The following is a 19443-nucleotide window of genomic DNA, read 5'->3' as shown; positions in this document are numbered from 1 at the left end:
TTGTTTTCGTGATAATTAGTGTTGAGTGGAGGAACTCAATGATGTGCTTTGTCTTCTCACAAAAGCGTAAGAATTAAAAAAATCATCCCCCGAGTGGGAATCAAACCCATAATCTAAGTGCCCCTGCGTCACGATGGCCTCAAATAAGAGTTTTGAAATGAATAACAATAAAATTAGGTTATAGATCAAAGATATATCTCATTCTTTTATTTAACGTACTAAAGTGGTAACTATAAACTAATAAGAAGTATAGTTGCAACTTCTCGATTTATGTACGTACAACTTAATCAAGTTATGCGCTTGGACGGTGTTAATATACATGAGTATAATGTTATAAAACGTTTATTGGAGAACATTTGAGGCCAGTCGTGGTGCAGACGTGCAAGCGTGCGACTGTAAGCGCAACAGGTGACAAGTTGTGGGTTCGATTCCCACTCAAGCAAATGAAATATTTGATATTTTTATTTCTTCTCTCTGGTATGAGGCAAAATCGGCGTTGAGCTCTGGTGTTGGGGCTGTTAGTGGGGAAGAATCTTAAAATGAACGGAATATCCTAACTTGTGCAGGATACAGCGCGAATGTCTGTGTTAACATAGTAAAGCGTACCGTTGAGTACCACCACTCAACATGCCTCAAAAAATTAGAAGAAAATGGAGGATGGCAGCCTTAACGGGGAACGGAGTGTTTTAACACTAAGTTCTCCCTGCTTTCTCTGCTATATACGGGATACAGGATAAAGCTATTTATTTATATCATTTTAATAAGACACCATTTATGTACATTTTCAAAGTTACTCCACCTGCCATCCCCTTTATTTGCATCTTTTATATAGAAAAAAAATATTCAATTTCATCCTACAGTTACCTAAATACATTCACATCAAACCAGCTAACACTACATACATACATACATACATACGTGCATACATGCAACAATACCTTAAATACCATGACGCATTAGATGCCACGCCGGTCGCGGTGCCCGCATTAGCGACATAGTGATCATGATTATCTAATAACTGTGGCTTCGGCAATTACGCGGTACAACGTAGACTGGAGATGATTAACTAATATTATACTATATGTTCTCTATCGCGCATAGCAGACGGAACCTGGAAATCTAGTGTTAAGAGATTCCGTTCCCATTAAGATACCTTCGTATCCCTCTTTCCGCCATATTTGTGCATAGAGTGTTGAGTGACGGAACTTAACGCCGCGCTTGTCTTGATGGGTCAGGGCGGAGAAACGAAAATATGAAATATTTCATTTCCTCGAATGGGTTTCGAACGCACAACCTATTACGTTTACAATCACAATTTACGTCCCTGCATCACGTCTGATCTCTAGCCGAAATTATAATTAAAAACATTTCAATCTAAAAACATAAAAAAAGTGTTTAAGCACAAGTAAGTTTTATAACCATATAAAACAGCGATGGCGCCGTTCTGGCACAATTAAGACATGCCCGATTAGAGTTAGTGGTTGTTACTCATCACGCAGTATCTTTATTGGAATGATAATTAGAAAAAGATGTGACATTTTGTCTTTTATTTAAATTTATGTTATTAAGGAATGAAAGCATAGCAACATGAAGATAAATGGAGAACAGAGTGTATTAACACTAGGTTCTTTCTGCCTTTCTGTTACCCTGCTGTGTGCGGAATACAGCGTGAAGCTGATTTTCATTTATGTGGTCGTTCAGTTTGATGTTTTTAATAAGACCCGCCCACTAAAATTGACAATATGTACATATTTTTTATTCAATTTGAAGCTCTATTTTTTTCTATGTCTTTCACTTTTGTCTGTGTTTTTGAATATTAATTTTAGCATGACTCCACGTTATTGAGAAAAATGGTCCTAACAGACAGACATACTAACTATAAAACTAGACTAACGTATAAAAAGATTAGATATTTCTTTTGAGGTACGGAACCCTAAAAAAACAAAAAAATAGAGAAACATAAACAAACAAACATCCATTACTCTTAAATCTACATAACATAATCCCGCTATACGTACACGTACATATAACGTATACGCAAAGAGAGCACACCGGAAATTAAGTAAACCGTTGTCCATCAAACTGTCCTCAGTTCACACTTGACTGACAAAGTGTTATTAGCATGTTACAAAAAAAACTGTAAAATCTACTTTTTACTGCAAGTAATTTAGATTTCTAACTGGAACCCACCGCCGCGTTTTTCCTCGACACCAGAGCAAAGAAAAAATGTATGAAATATTCCATTTCCTTGCATGGGGATTGAACCCACAACCAGTGGATTTTGCAGCACACTTTATGCCCCTGCGCCACGGCTGGACTCAAGAATTCACAGAAGTAAGTATTTTCAAGACTTCCCACGTAAATAAGTGTACATCCAACACATCAAACCTCCTAAAGCTTGAAACATGAACACAACTTTCACATAAAAATACAATTACTCAATTAGAACCCGCGACCCACGCGTTTAAAAATTAGGACGCTACCCACAAGACCACCCGTCAAGCAATCGAGGCACATATGTATATACTAGCGACTCGCTCGCGACTTCACCCGCTTCACTACAAAACTATTTATTTTGTCATCAGCTTTTTTTCGCTTCACACTTTATACCCTACCTCCTGGGAACCTAGTGTTAAGTCCCCATTAAGACACTTCAGTTCCCCACTTTCCACCGAATTCTCAAGACATTGCGTGTTGAGTTTCTGAACTCAACGCCGCGCTTTGCCATGTTAGCCAGAACGAAGAAATAAAAACATTCAATATTGCATCCCTCTAGTGGGAATCGAACCCACTACCGTCGCGTTTACAATCGTACATTTGTGCCCTTGCGCTACGATGGATGGATATACAATTGTGCTACAATTCTAAAAAAAATAACTTTTTAAGCAGAAGTGTTTTTTTTTGCTTTGTTTAGGAAACACTCATTTAGCTCATTCGAACTACATTATTATGAGAGAAAAGGAAAAAATTAGTATATATTACAGGATAGTCGTCTCTCCGAGGAGAGTCCTATAGAATACAGGAGAACCGCTGTTTTAGAATATAAAATATACACTTAGTTCAAATAATATTTCTATGTAAAAATATTAATAAAAATATTAAAATATTCAGAGTTCTATAATTATTTTTAGCTAATTTATCGAATTAGGTTGAGTGAGCCGAATGACTTTGCAAATTCTCCATATATTTTTCCATTAAGATTAAATATTCAACTTAAAATGTGTATAATTATCTCAATTATTTATTTCAATAAATGAAAATAGAATGTTTTACAGGTGCTAGGTTTTATTTGGATTGGGATAATTATAGGTCATATACATTTTTTAGCTCCGTATTCTATCCTCCACACAGCAGGGTAGGCAGAAGGAACCGAATTCCGCCACTAAACACGCAATGCCTCCAGAATTCATCGAGAAGTAGGGAGCGGAGTGTCTTAACACTAGACTCCCTACCTACCCTGCTTCATGTGGGTACAGCGCGAGGCTGAAAAAAATACTATAGCAAAAAGCTAGTGCACTATCGTATAGACGCTATAAAGATTAATTGTAATTACATTGATGTAAGGTCGCTCGGAACCAGTTTTATATTCATTACGGGTTTATGAGACTAAATAACTTAGTTACTTTAACAGGCTGTTACATATTAAAGCAGCAATATATATCTTTTGTATGTAATTAATACATTTAGCGTTGAGAAAGTGTCTTGCTTTAAGTGCTGTGGGTTCGATTCATGATCGGGATAAAACTTAAATGCAAAAACTTTTCACTCAACTTGCTCATTAGAGAACAGGGTGATTTCTTCTGCTTAATATGTAATGTCTTGAAAATTTGCTAAAAATCTTTCCATTTTTTCAACTACAGCTTACAAAGCTTAGCAATACATTAAGAAAATGGTATGTTAGGCCCTTCTGGTGCAGGAGCACAAACGTGCGACTGTAAACGTAATGGTTGTGGATTCGATTCCCATTCAGGGGAAAGAAATATTTAATAATTTTATTTTCTCACCCCGGTAGCGAGGTGCGCAACTGAGTTAGTCACTCAAGACGAAATGCCTCAAGAGTTCTAGGAATGGAAGAAGGACGGAAGCGTCTTAATGGTATCGGAGCGTTTTATCACAAGATTGCAGGTTCCCTCCCTACTATGTGTGGGATACAGTGTGAACTTAACAAGAAGATACGGTTATCTTCAAGTTACATTTTTATTGAATCGATAGTGCATCAATGTCTTCCCTCTTTAAAGGGAGTCCTCAATCAGGGCATTCATTTACTAATATCCTCTATGGCCCATCAGTTAATGTTATTAGAGCATACGGGCGCGGTCGTGACCTCGGACAACATGGAAACTTTCTATACAATGATATTTGTTAACACTTTATACAGGAACAGTTTAGAAGATATTGTAAATATAAGATTATGAAAAAACATTGTAAAGCCAAATTATTTTAATTTTATTGAATTTACGAATTAATATTTTCGAATTTATTTATAAAAAAAATAGGCGACGAATTTGAAGTCTTTATTTTTTAGCTTCACGCTCATAGCAGAGTAGACAGGGGTTTACCCAGGAACCTAGTGTTAAAATACTTCCGTTCCCCACTTTCCACCGAAATCTGAAGGCAGCAGAAAAAAATGTGTCTATATTGCGTGATTGTTTCAATAAAAGATAACGAAAGAGAAAGAAGAAAATTTTAAAAGTTTTTTTTTTGTTATTTTATGATTAGGAATAATATCGTTCTGAATATAATATGTATAAAGTAAGCGACATAATAAGATGCGCATACGCATCCACAAAGAATATTTTGTACAAAGAAATAGTTTTTAAAAGTTTAACCACTCTAATAACAGTTTATTTTTTTATTTCTTACATTGAAGTACAAATAAATAAGAATTTTATAAGATTCGAATTATATTAAAATTGCATGATATATCTAATATAGGTTAAGTTAATAAAAAATATATGTTTGTATATAAAATCTTTATTATGATAGTTCAGTATTCATATTTAGTTCAGTTCAGTCACAAATTAGAAATAAACTTTCTTTGAAAGAAATTAACATTATAACTAAATGATATTAGTAAAATACATATCTTTCAAGCCTTTTTGTCCGCGACAAAATATTTTAAAGTTCTTACAAATAGGCACGAGTATGTTCTTGACGATTGTTTATATGAAATAGAAAGTTACAAAGGAACTTTTGATCCGTTTTCGTTCGATTTCCAAATCTGTAATTGGATTTTTTTTGCTTGAGTCTTCACTACATTTGACTGGTCACAGTTTTTTATGCTGCCATGTCTAACGAACTATTTCCAGCTAGTATATATATTTTAATTGTTTCCAATGACAAGAAACAAAAATAGATTTTTTTTTAAATCATGGAAATATACATATAATTTTCTAACAGAAAATATTTTACAAAATGATGATTTAGCCTAGAGCTGAAACTTTATGAAACAATTGAATAAATACATTGCAGAATAAATATCCTGTCCTGGAACTAAGCAATATGAAATAGTCCAACACAGCTGTCCCTCCGGAGTCCTTCCTGGCAAATGTTCATAGAAAGCCACACGTTGGACGATGGACTGGTAAATACATTACAAATATCAGTCCTCCGTCGGTCCGGTAGCTCTCATGAGATCTTTCTGAAGATCTACAGATAAATATGAGTACTTAATTTTCTTGCAATTTTCTGAAAGTAGTTCATAGGAAGTTAAACGTCAGACGATGAACTGGTAAAACTTAACATACCAATTCTTCGTATGACGTAACCTCGTATGCAGGACATCCATTTTTGAGAAATGCGGTTTGAGGATCTGTAAAAACAATAATTTATTTCTTGCTGATTCATTCGACGACGAGTTAAAATAAATAGGTATAATAAATAATTTGCAAAAAAAAAAAGATATTCGCAAATATTCTTCTCAATAAAAAATATGTTATGAAATATCACTAAGAGTACAATTTCCTTTTATTCTGACGAGGGTTCATGGGAACTTAAACGTCAGACGATGAACTGGTAGAACTTGCTACATACCAATTCCCCGTCTGACGCTACTTCGCATGATATATGTTCTTTACATTTTGGATATTATTTATGAAAGTGTAAACAAATGCAGAGATAACTTCAAATATCTATGCTACCAAAGTGGTAAAACTCTGAAAAAAACCCGTCACCGTCTGTCGTTGATTTGCATATTTTTTTTATATTTTATACAAAAAATGAAGTAAATATACGTTAAAGTTCTATATATTTATTTGTACTAAGTACATATGAATAAATTCACAGAGTAATCAGAAAGACTCTTCCAAAAAACCATATATTGTTCCGTATACTTTTAGTAGATTTATTATAAAATGCGAGAAGGCTGACGATGAGTTTGCAATAAATGGAAATGTGCAAGCCCCCCGTCAGTCTTCGCATCTTACAATCTCTTCTATTTTCTTACAAATTCCTAGGAGCTGAACTCTTCTCCTTCTTAGATCTATATACATCCCTATGAAAACAAAATTATTTAAAAAAGTGTGTAAAAAAGCCCTCAAAGGTGAGGTCCACTCTTACTTTTAGTTAGAATATTCGCGCAAAGAAAAGAGACTGACGATGAGTTTGCTATACACCAACATATGCAAGCCCCTCGTCAACCTTCACTTTACGTGGTAATTCAAGGAGTTTCATAATCCAAAATGTATTAATTAATAATATATGAAACTGTTGTTTTTAATATCAATAACTATTTCAATACTATATTTAGAATTTTTATTCTAAAACATATTATTGTAAATATGTAGAACATTTAAGTTAAATAAATAACTTTCTCTTCTGCCTTGATACTAGGAAATTCATCTACAGCTCTTCATTCTTCTGTAGATCGATCATGAAAAGTGAGAAGGCTGACGATGAGTTTGCAGTGGTTTATACTTGCAAACCCCCCGTCAACCTCCACCTCACATGTTTTTTCTTGCATAGCTAATAAAAAAACGAAACTAATTCTAAATATTCGAATACAAAATTCTACTATATCACAGTAATAATATTAGAAATACATAATTATTTTACATTCATTAGATCAAATTGATAAATATTATACAAGAACATTATTAATAAAAGGTATTCTAATAATACAACACTAATTAAAAATATCTCATTCAATTCTTTTGAACTATATCTGTTACTCGTGTTGAATGGCTATAATGAAAAAAAACCATAATCGTAAATGGTCTATTGAAGTTGATCATAGAATAGTTTACAATTCATTCATTCAAAAAAATTAAAAGTATGTATTGTTTTTATTATCATTCAATATCGATACTTGAATAGAATAATCGTTCTCATAATAGACAAAACCTATTCAACTAGAAAATTTAGGAAATTAATCGATTTCATCAAATTAACGAATGAGTTAATGAATTACCATTGTTCTATGAAAGCTCATAACTATTCAAGAGATGCTCTTCTTTTTTAGCTTCACTGTGCATCCCACACATAGAAGAGTAGGCAGAGGAAATCTAGTGTTAAGACACTCCATTTGCGTTCCTAACTCCTCGAGTGGGAATCGAATCAACAACCTGTCACGTTTACAGTCACATGCTTATGCCCCTGCATCATAACTGCCCTCGTGGGGCAATACAGCGTGAAGCTAAAAAATACATATATTAATAATTTCATCTAAAAATTTATTTTTATGTCTGTTTACGTGATATAAATAAAATTAGGTCGTCGTCCTATCAGCCAGAATTAATCAATTGATAAGCAGGATGCGTTCGTTACGCCTACAACCACTACTACTTTTGATATGAGAAAGAACACGTTAGTTGCACTTATTGCTTTTTATTGGTACAATTGTGCAAAATTACTGAGAGACGACCTTTTGACGAGAAACTTCAATTACTTAAAAAAAAACTTTCCGTGCAGAACGGAATGGAAAGGAGAGTGACAAATAAAAAAAAATGAATTTTAAAAAAATATAGCACAATAATATACCCCAATCGCTTTAGGCAATCGTGCCATAGGTACGTTATTATCGCGTCTCGTCAGATTTTTCATACTAATTAATAGATAAATAATTAATGACTGGTTCGTATCTGAATTGTTAACAATACCCTAGAGTATTTAAAAACAGTACCGATTAGGTATAATTTTGTATATACTTTTCTAAATTTGGCAATGCAAATTGCCATAAAAGAAAAATATCACAAGCCTATTTTGTTTAAATGAAAAAGAATTAATAAGTAACAACAATTAAAAAGGGCGACTTGCTCTATCAAATAATATTGATAAAAAATTGCGGAGAACGAATTACCTAATGAATTATTTCATTTTCATATTTACGCTATACCACCCACATAAGAGTTGGCAAGACAAGCTCAAGTCAAGTGTCTAGACACTCCGTTCTCCATTTTCCGCATTAATTTAAGACACCGTGTGTAGAGAAGTGTAACTCAAACATAATAAACAAAATTATAAATTTAAAAATACCAGTGAAATAGCAACCAATTTAAAAAACACTCAAATCAACATTTCAAATTATTAAAAAATATATATTTCAAAAGAAAACTTTAAAAAAATTCTATATCAAAAGAGTATAAAATTGTAACAGGCAAAGTCCCGGGCAGAGCTAAAGATGCAGTCTAGAAAGACGCGCGCATGCCCCCTTCATACTTTACCCCTCTGTAAGCATTCCTTACTTAGTTAACATACAAAATAACTAAAAAATTAATATTAAATACACCAAAAATATGTAAAATAATTAAAATAAGCAAATAAAATTATAATTTTAGCTATATTTAGTTAATTTATTTGCCAATTTTGACTGAGTGACACGTAGCTAGGCTGTACCGCGCCTGTCCGTATTGGGGCGCCATATGCAAAATCGATACCTCTAGATAAAATCTAGTGCATAAACTTATTAAAATTAAATTAAAATAACCTTTCAGACTATTATAAAAGTATAGACAATATATTTCTATAATTAATAAAAAAGAAAAATCTTAAAAAATATAATGTAACTTAACTAATGCTAATAAATAACTATAAAAATCACTACATCCAATATTAAAAACTTAAATATTTCACATTATATATCTAACCTATATTTAAATATAAGAATAACTTAAGAAATATTTATAAAAATAAAATTTTTATTTAAAAAATGTTTCAAATTTAATTTCAAAACTATACTAACTATGCTATGAAATACTATTAAACATAAAACAAAAGTAACCTACAACTATAATCAAAGACAACGAACGCCCATACAAAATTGCATTAAAGTATTGATTTTTAAATGGTCGTCAGACAATTATGTATAAACAAAGCAAACACTAAAATTATATCAAAAATAAGCTAAAAACATATAAAATTAGATAGTTTAGTCTATTTTAGTAGAATTTACATGAAAAAGACTTACAAAGGGTTAGAATCGCGGAGGATAGGACACGAGCGCTCTCAGCCAGGGTGAAATGGCGAATCGTTTTCCACCCCCCGCCCCTACCGAATGCTACGTACGAGTGAGTATACACTACTACCTATAGACCTTTAATAGGAAACTATTGACTGAATTTTGTTGATTTTTTTTAGTTTGTTTTGATAAATATGCGAATCATCTTATACATATATTTTAAGAGGTCTACGCGGCGCTGAGTTCCGCCACTCAACACGCAAAGCCTCGAAAATCGATGGGGAGTGAGTAGCGGAATTGTCTTAGTAGGAACGGAATTTCTTAACACTAGGTCCCCAGGTACCCTCTGCCTACCCTGCTTTGCGCGGGATACAGTGTAAACCTAAAACAAAAAAGAAGAGACTACTTATGCATATTTTGAATATGAACTAATAACTTAGGAGATATATTTTTCAATAACCACTAGTATAATATCTATTACAACAAGTTAGTGTTGTGCAAAGCGAGGACAATCCCTCCGCCGTCAAGGCCCGCGTCTCCGACGTCAGGTTCCCGGTAACGCGCCAGTCCCATCCTTACGTAGCGGGAATAAATCAAGCGCCGGCACCTCTTGATCCTTTGAATAAGTACGGCCGCATGTGTGAAATATCGAGTGTTCTTTGGATTGTGCGTTGCGACGCGACGGTAACCAGAAGTTATACAAATTATTTATTTATTGAAGTAAACGCGACAGTTGTGTGTTCGATTGTCACTCGGGGGAATGAATTATTTTATTTTCTCGCTCTGGTAACAGGGCAAAGCGCGGCGTTTAGTTCTCTCAATAGTTTAGTGATCAATAATTGGAGAAAAAATTAATAAATCAAATTAAATTGAATGGATAGGATAAAATTGAATCTGGGATAAAATTTGTGATTTTCGGTGATGTGCTAGTCGGACTCGCCTAAGAAGTTAGGGTTCCCCACTAATCTCCTACGAACATATTGTATTTCAACGGGAAGACTAACATAAAAATTGATTTGGGGGAGTTTGTACTCATTTCATATTAAATGAACTTTAAATATAAGTTTTAGTAGTTTCTCCACAAGTTAATCAAATATAATGTTTGCTTCAATAAAATAATATATTATGTAATATTAACTTAACATATAACCTCTATATAATAGCGAAGAGCAATTCAACAACAATATTCCATAATCTATATATAGCTAAAGGGGTGAAATAGGGGTTGAAAGTTTGTATGGAAAAAAATTTAAATCGGCACCGATTTTCATAAAATTGGAAATTCAGACTTTTAAAAATATTTAATTGAACACGTGTTTCACAGTTTTTTAGAATTTACCCCCTAAGGGTGCCAATGAGGGGTTGAAAGTTTGTATGGAAAAATCTTTAAATTGCCACCAATTGTTATAAAATTTGAAATTTAAACTCTTAAAAATATTGCATTTAATACATGTTTCATGGTTTATTAGAATTCACCCCTTAATAAGTAAGCGAAGCTGCGCGCGTCCGCTAGTATAATATAAATAGAGGTAGCAGCACCGATAAAACGCACACAGGTAGCTATTCGCAGCACGTCCACGAGGCGCGTACGTCGGACATCCTTCTACATCCACGCACTTAACCTGTTAGTTTACCTGGTTTTACTTGATTTTGTATGTTTAAATTGAGTTTTTGATAAAATTTTAATGTATTTACTTAGATAATGGTTACCAAATGTAACATACTTGAGTTAAATTTAACTGTCATATAATATTAGTCGTGACTCGCCACTTTGCGTGGACATTAAGACGTTAAATGAATAATTACATTTTTCCCGTTCCTACCCAGAGAAATTTTTTAAATTCTCTCTCTTAGTAGCTCTCCTCTACACCAGCAGCTTAGTGCGTTGTCTCTCAGCCACTGAGTAACGGAAGAGTTTTATATTCAAATATTATATTAAAATGATTTAAAATTTTACCATTTATCTTGTATTTCTTTTATCATTTCAAAGTAATTATAAGGATATAACAATGTATTCACGCTGTAACCCGCATAATCCAGGGTATTACAGTTGAAGTTAGGTAAAATGAAGATGAAACATCTCTATTCCGCTTTATCTTCCAAATTGACAAGTTATAATTTCTGGGTTTCTTATATTTCTTAGTAAATTTCTGGGTTTCTTATATTTCTTAGTAAACTAGCAAAACTAAATTAAGTTAATATTGATAAGTACGAGTATATTAGCACAGTTTCACAAGCAGCTATGATAGAGTCATTATAGTACGATTTAATATTTCCACATTTATTACAACACTGTAAAATTGCAGTTACATTTATTACACGTATATTTCTCTATACGAATAATAATATAATATATTAGTGTCTTTTAGCATAAGATTTTTTTTAACAAAAAATAAGTGGTTAAGGCCAGTAGTAGAGTGGTACACGCGACAGGTTGTGCTCTCTTGTAACGAGAAGTGACTCAACGGGATCAGTGTCTTATCACTAGACTCTCATATTCCCTCCGCCTACCCAGCTTTGTGCGTGTTGCAGCAAGGCGCTATAAAAAACAGGAAGTTGTACCTACAACGTAAATCAAATTATATAGTATCATTACCGAATCTGGCCACGAGTAAAAAACAGTTCAATAAACCAATGAAAGAACGTGACTTTTGTAGTAAAATGCCTAAACTCATGACTAGTATTTTATTTAACTAGAATTTAAGCACTAAGGCTCGTATTTATAAACCCCCTCCCAAGAAAATACAGTGAAATAGGAGTCATATTTGAGGACTAAAGTTACGTATTTTCAATTTATTAATTATTTGTAGTACACAAAATAATTCAAGCCTTTCATAAAATTAGCAAGGATATATTGATATATACATACATATATGTAGGTAATAAGTACATATGAAAATCAACATCCAAATATTTATGTTTGCGCATTTTAGTTTGGCACAGGAAACCCAGAACACGGCACCTTGAGACCCTCCACTAACTTATTCAAGATGATTTTGATAATAAAAGAAAGAAAAATTCTCTTGTCACTGTACTCGTGAATTTCGAACATAAAATCTTTTTTTATAGATCCACGCTGCATCCTTCATAATATGCTATATGAAGGGAAAAGAAGCCGAAGAAAATCTACTGTTAAGACACTCCGTTCCTCAATTTCCGCCCAATTTTCCAAGATATTACTTGTTGAATGAAGAAACTCAACGATGCTTGTCTTGTTACCAGAGCGAGAAAATGTAAACAAATGATTCCCCCGATTGGGAATCGTACCCACAACCGTCCGTCATTTACAATTGATTTACTATTCCACCACAGACCACAACAACATACAATGCACATACGTCACACACCCATACAAACCCAGCCATGTATGGTGCCATACACAGCCATCAAAAATTAAGGCCACATCCACCTCGAGCGACAATCGCACTATTTCCGTGAACAGATGACTTCGTGATGAGCTGGTGAGCAATCTCCGTGCGGTAGTACGTATTCACAATGTATTTGTATATGTATATGTTTGTATTATATTACAGAATAGTTTTATAGTTTTATTATTTTGTCTAATAATTATTTTTAAAAAACATTAAAATTTGTGGTAGAACTCGAACCTGCGCCTCTTGGAAATCACCCAAGCTTTTAAAATTTAATGCTAAAACATTTGAATAGAGCGTTGGTAAATAAAATCTATATGTTGAAATCCTTATTGGAACTAAACATAATTAGTCTTACTTGGCAATAAGGAAAATAGTAAGGAAATTAAGAAACAAAGAAGACGACGACAAAGGCCAGTGCAACTATAAACGTGGGTTCGATTCCCACTCGAAGAAATGAAACATTTAAAATTTTGTTTCCTCGCTCTGGAAACTGGAAACGCTCTGGAAACCGGACAAAGCCCGGCGTTGAGTACTGTCACTCAACTCGCAATGCCTCGAAAATTCAGTGAAAATGAGTAACAGAAGTTTCTTAATGAGAACGGAGTGTCTTAACATTAGGTTTCCTCTGCCTACCCTGCAAAGAAAATAACTTCACGCTGTATCCCGAATAATAACAGGACAGAGAAACCTAGCTTTCAAACACTCCGTTTCCCAACTTTCTGCCCAATTTTCGAGACAACATGTGTGGGAGACCTCGACCTCAAAATAATACAATTCCTCGACTGGAAATCGAACCCACAATTACCGCGTTTATACCCAGACGCTATTGCACTACGTATTTATGGCATCATTATAATACCAAAAGTCCTTATAAATATTTCATTCCCACATAAACATGTCTAACTTTAACTATTACATTTTATTTACTGAAACCGAACTCCCGCGGCGATTGTAAAACTGCAACTGAATAGTTCAACAACTTTGGACATTCGTTATTGGCTTGTGCACTCCATGTGTTTTGATACTTGGTATGTAATCTATACTAATAAGAAGAACTGAAGAGTCTGTTTGGTCGATTTAACCTCAGGAACTACTGATTACAATAGTTTTTTTATTTGTTATGAAGTTTTTTTATTAGACTGTGCTATGTGTGTGATTTTTCCACTGTGCCACGACAGCCTTACCTTGACAGCCAATAATCATTTATAAAAGAAAAAGCAGCTAAAAATTACGCTTTTTCTCTCAAATAACAGAGTAAGCAGTGTGCAATACTCCCTTCTCTACAAACAAAATCTAAAATCGAAAACAAAAATGAAAACGTAAAAATTCTAATAAAAATAACGCTATACCAAAATTAATATCGACAAAATGCACTTTTAGTAAAAACACACGCGAACTAAACTCCCGCAGCGAGTGGGCAACACCGATTAGTTTGCCAACTTATAATTGAGGTATCGACGGGTTCAGGTTAGAACCTGCGAGTATTCGTTCCTATGTTCTATAGTTCATTAAAAGTATTATTGGAAGGACTTTTTCTCTTTGTCTTTCGATAGGAAATGAAAATATTTAATGCATCCTAGTGGGAATTGAAGTTACAACTATAATATATAGCGTAGCACTCCTGATTACCCTGAATATCATTAAAATATTTCTAAATAAATACAGCAAACATGGAAAAAACTAAAATCGCTTCACAAATGACAAGAAAAACAATAAACACATAAAAAAAGTATCTAAACAGTGATCAAACACACAAGCTAGTTATGCACTCACCCAAACCCTCAGTATTAGGTTAAGCGAGATTATTCCGCTGGCTCAGCGAGACCACCGGAGTATTCCCATTATTGTTGTAAGCACTTTTATTGTTTCGTAAAATTCATGTTAAATGTCGCAATACATTATAACTTTTGTAACACAAATACTTTTAACTTTAAGAATTAATATTGTTGTGATCTCCAAATCGATCAGACGTATTAAATAGTTTTAATTTAAATTAGTATTTTATTTTTAAAAAAGTAAATTCTCAATTAGAAAGTTTAACTGGCGCAGCCGGTAGGATAGTCTATCAAAGGTCTGCGTGTCTTGTAGATTTGGGTGTCCAAATTCGCCCAAAAATCGCGAGTACAGTGCGAATAGACTTAGGCTATCCACGAACCAAAGAAATAAGTTGAACAAGAAGATGGGATCAGCGATCGGTCGGTGAGTAAAACTCTTTGCCTTCCTTTTTCTTATATTCCCACATTCTATTTGAGATTTACAATAAATATAAGTGGCGTTATTTTGGGATTGAACGTCTCGCATTATAACGTATCTGGTTTTAATATAAAACTCTATTAAACCTGTAGTTCTAAGAAAAGTATCTCCATAGACTAATTAACGTCTAGAAGTAATATTATTAAAATATTTTAGTAATTAAAGAAAAATATATATATAATAATTAATGATCTAAAAATCGATCGTAATTGTTTTTATGTATTATGAAATAAAAAAAATAATAATTTTATTGTGTTTTATTTTCCTACTATTTTTATATTTTTAATTTACTGTGTGCTATTTTATATACATAATTGTTATATGTGTTTTTGATATATTTTATATTTTTGTGTGTGTTAAATTAGTAAAAAATAATTGTAATTGATTTGAAACTTCAGAGCTCTCTATTAATTTTTACTCTACAAAATGGAACAATCGCGAGAAATTCCTTTAGCATCAAATAGCGTAGTACCAATACCCAATGAAATGTTACGACTAATTCCTCTTTTCGGTGGCGACAAAAGAATATTAAATTTATTTTTTAGAAAATGTGAGTACATTATAAATAAATTTCGTGGTCATCAGCAGCAGAATATTTATGTTTTACATGCTATAACTAGTAGATTAATAGATGATGCCGCCGCGTTGTTATCTGAACGTGAGGATATAGAGACGTGGCCTGAGTTAAAAGAATTATTGGAACAACATTTTGGTGACCCACGTAGCGAAGAATGTATAAAAATTTCTCTCGAATCATGTAAAATTAAATCAGGGGAAAGTTATTTAGAGTTTTGTAACAGAATACAAAATATTCGGTCCCTGTTAATATCTAAAGTAAATTTATCGGCAGATGAAGAAGTTAAAAATGCGAAAATTGCTATTTATAACCACACAGCCTTAAATGTTTTTCTCTATAATTTACCAGAAAATATGGTGCGTATTGTGAGACTTAAATCACCTAGTACATTAGAACAAGCTCTATCAATAGTTTTAGAGGAGGTTAATTTTCATGAACAATATCAACTTCGTAATCGCATTCTTAATAATTCAACGGCCCCGAGGCCAACACCTAACGTCGCAGGGTCGTCATTTACACAAAATAATCTTACCCCTCAGCAAAAATTTAATTTTGGAATCCATACTATTAGACCTCAATTTACACAACAACCAAAATTTGAATATAAACCGCAGCAAACATTACTAAAGCCTCAACCGTTCGGGTATAGGCCTCCCCAAAATCCACAATTCGGATATAGGCCTCCCCAAAATCCACAATTCGGGTATAGGCCTCCCCAAAATCCACAATTCGGGTATAGGCCACCCCAAAATCCGCAATTTGGGTATAAGCATCCCCAAAATCGTACTATGACACCACAACAGTTTGGTCAAAGACCACCTCAGAATAACCGCTTAGAATCAACTGACATATCTATGAGAACGGCACCCCCGCGACCTCAAATAGCGCAACAAGGGTTTAGGTTAAATGAAACTGATTTACAAAATGAAAATTTGGAATACGACTATTACTACGATTATGATCCTTATGACTATATGAATTACGAACCGTATGTTGAGGACGTGCCTTATGCACCTATTGACGAAATAGACAATTATATTGTAACTCCACCAGCCGAGGAAAATTTTCAAACAGAAGCCTCGCAAAAGAAGAAATCATAGAATTAAATTGTGACCCGAATCTTAAATTACCTCATATTTTTATTCCAGAAATTAATGCAAAATTAATGATTGATACTGGCAGCACTCGCTCGTTTATTAGCCCCCGTATTGCTTACCAATATTTTCATAATTTTATTAAATATGAACCTTTTAAAGTTATTAGCACACATGCTTCTAGCCTACACAAAGAAATTATTGAAATTCCCTTATTTCCGACTTTTAATACTACAGATTATCATAAATTTCATTTATATGATGTAGATGAACGCTATGACGGACTTATTGGAAACGATTTACTTAAACAATTGGACGCAATTATTGACCTCAAACATTTATTACTGAGAACTAAGACCACTGACATTCCTATAATTAATAATTTGAATTATCTCGTTCATTTACAACCTCGGTGTGAACAACGAGTAAAGATCCCTACTGATTTACACACGGGAGAAGCAGTAATTGAATTTAAAGAGTTTACACCTGGTATACGAATGCCTTCTGCATTAGTAAATTGTATTAATGGATATGCATCAACAATAATTCAAAACACTTTAGATAGACCTATGACTTTGACTATTAGCAAAGCGTTTAAAACATCGAGTATTAATATTTCAGAATGTAACTTCATACAAAATAATAACGAAACAATGACTGACACCGACGAAATATTGAAACAAAATTTAAAAAAACTTAGATTAGACCACACTAACGAAACTGAATGTACTAGAATACTAGAATTATGTCACGAATATAGGGATATATTTTATTGTGATGAACTACCCTTAAGTTTTACCAACGAAGTTAAACATAAAATCCGTACTAAGAGTGAAGATCCTATTTTTATAAGACCATATAGGCAAGCTCCTGCGCAAGCAGACGAAATTAATAGACAAGTTGAAAAATTACTCCAAGATAATGTAATAAGAGAATCACATTCCCCGTGGAATGCACCTGTTCATTTAGTTCCCAAAAAGCGTGATGCATCAGGTTTAGTAAAATGGCGTATGGTAGTCGATTATCGACGTCTTAATGAAGTGACTGTTGACGATCGTTACCCACTACCTAATATTACTGACCTACTGGACAAACTTGGCAAAAGCTTATACTTCACTACGCTTGACTTGGCAAGCGGTTACCATCAGATAGAGGTAGACGAGCAAGACATAAAGAAAACGGCTTTTAGCACGCAACATGGCCATTATGAATTCCTTAGAATGCCGTTTGGCTTAAAAACAGCCCCAGCAACATTCCAAAGGGCTATGGATAGTATATTAAGAGGGTTACAGGGAATACATTGTATGGTCTATTTAGATGATGTCATTATATTTTCAGCTAGCCTAGATGAACATATTCAAAAATTAAGAACCATTTTTGACCGACTTAGACAGACGAATTTAAAAATCCAACTAGATAAATCGGAATTTCTACGAAAAGAAGTAATTTACCTTGGACATACAATAACAAAAGACGGTCTTAAACCAAATGACGATAAAATTACTGCCGTATTAAATTACCCAATACCCAAGACGACAACTGAAATAAAATCGTTTTTAGGTCTCATTGGATATTATAGGCGGTTCATTAAAGATTTTGCTCATGTTACAAAACCATTAACGTCTTGCTTAAAAAAACGAAATAAAATTGTCTTAGATAAAAATTATATGGATGCATTCAACAAATGTAAGGAACTTTTAACAAATGCACCCCTCTTGCAGTATCCTGATTTTGATAAAACTTTTATTTTGACTACTGATGCTTCTAATGTCGCGTTAGGAGCAGTTCTATCCCAGGGTCCCATTGGTAGCGATAAACCAATCGCGTATGCTAGTCGTACCTTAAGTGACACGGAATCTCGATATAGTACAATAGAACGCGAATGTCTTGCTATTGTTTGGGCTATAAAACATTTTAGGCCATATCTTTATGGTAAGAAATTCATGATATACACCGATCATAAGCCTTTATCATGGCTGAACTCACAAAAAGATACAAGTAGTAAACTTACTCGTTGGCGCCTTCGACTTCAGGACTACGACTACGAAATAGTTTATAAAAAGGGAAAACAAAATTTAAATGCAGACGCTTTGTCAAGAATTAGAGTAAATGCCACACATTCAGACGATGAAAAAGACTCTATGATAGTAAATTTTGATAAGAAAGAGAAAGGGCTACGGCAACGCAATTACTCTAGTACAATGTCTATATCAGAATGTAGTTCTGGGGAAAAACCTATAACCCTTTCCGATTCCGAAACTTTATCAGTGCCGAGTTCACCTAGGACATGTGACTATCCGGTTAGGTCACCGTCTGAAACATCCAAAACAGACACAGTTCATTCCGCTAATATCATAGAATCGTCAGGTATACCAATATTGCACGAAGCAATAGACACAAAGCCTAATCAAATTCTAGTATATACATGGTTTAAGAATGATATACAAGTTCGCGATCTTTCACGTGAAAAGCAAAAGGTGTTAGAAGTATTTTTACCCACTTATAATAGAGATTTAGTTAAACAATTTTTAAAGGAGTATATTAAACCAAAAACCAAGTATTTCATTTATTTTGAAAATAATGAACATCGGAAACAGTTTACTAGTATTGTCATAGAATTATTTAGGAAGGATACCGTTCTATTATTCGAATGTACAGAGCGAGTAATTTTTATAGAAAATGAAAAAGAACAAAAAGCTATCGTATTAAAACATCACCAAGGTAAAACATGTCACCGCGGTATTAAGGAAA

General features: G+C 33.5%; 2 protein-coding genes across 2 annotated transcripts in view; one reads left to right on the top strand and one right to left on the bottom strand.

Annotated features, from left to right (window-relative positions):
- LOC146530647 (acyl-CoA:lysophosphatidylglycerol acyltransferase 1-like) overlaps window positions 1-9467 on the bottom strand; it is a 125332-nt gene extending 115865 nt beyond the window's left edge. The window contains exon 1 of the mRNA XM_085199680.1: window positions 9404-9467. The gene's annotated coding sequence lies outside the window, so the exon portion shown is untranslated. The remainder of the gene's footprint in view (window positions 1-9403) is intronic.
- Window positions 9468-14691: 5224 nt separating this feature from the next.
- Window positions 14692-17405, top strand: LOC146530646 (uncharacterized). The gene has a single exon (XM_085199175.1). It carries the CDS (start codon window positions 15448-15450, stop codon window positions 16696-16698), a length of 1251 nt encoding a protein of 416 aa, XP_085055301.1. The 5' UTR covers window positions 14692-15447; the 3' UTR covers window positions 16699-17405.
- Window positions 17406-19443: the final 2038 nt, after the last annotated feature.

This window comes from Heliconius melpomene, chromosome 16 (assembly GCF_056956725.1).
Source record: "Heliconius melpomene rosina isolate 202511_hmr_F chromosome 16, ASM5695672v1, whole genome shotgun sequence".
Taxonomy (NCBI): Eukaryota; Metazoa; Arthropoda; class Insecta; order Lepidoptera; family Nymphalidae; genus Heliconius; species Heliconius melpomene.
This window is presented reverse-complemented; position numbering and strand designations above follow the sequence as displayed.

Coding starts and splice junctions, on each gene's coding strand:
- LOC146530646 (XM_085199175.1), top strand. CDS start 15,448: ATGGAACAATCGCGAGAAATTCCTTTAGCATCAAATAGCGTAGTACCA.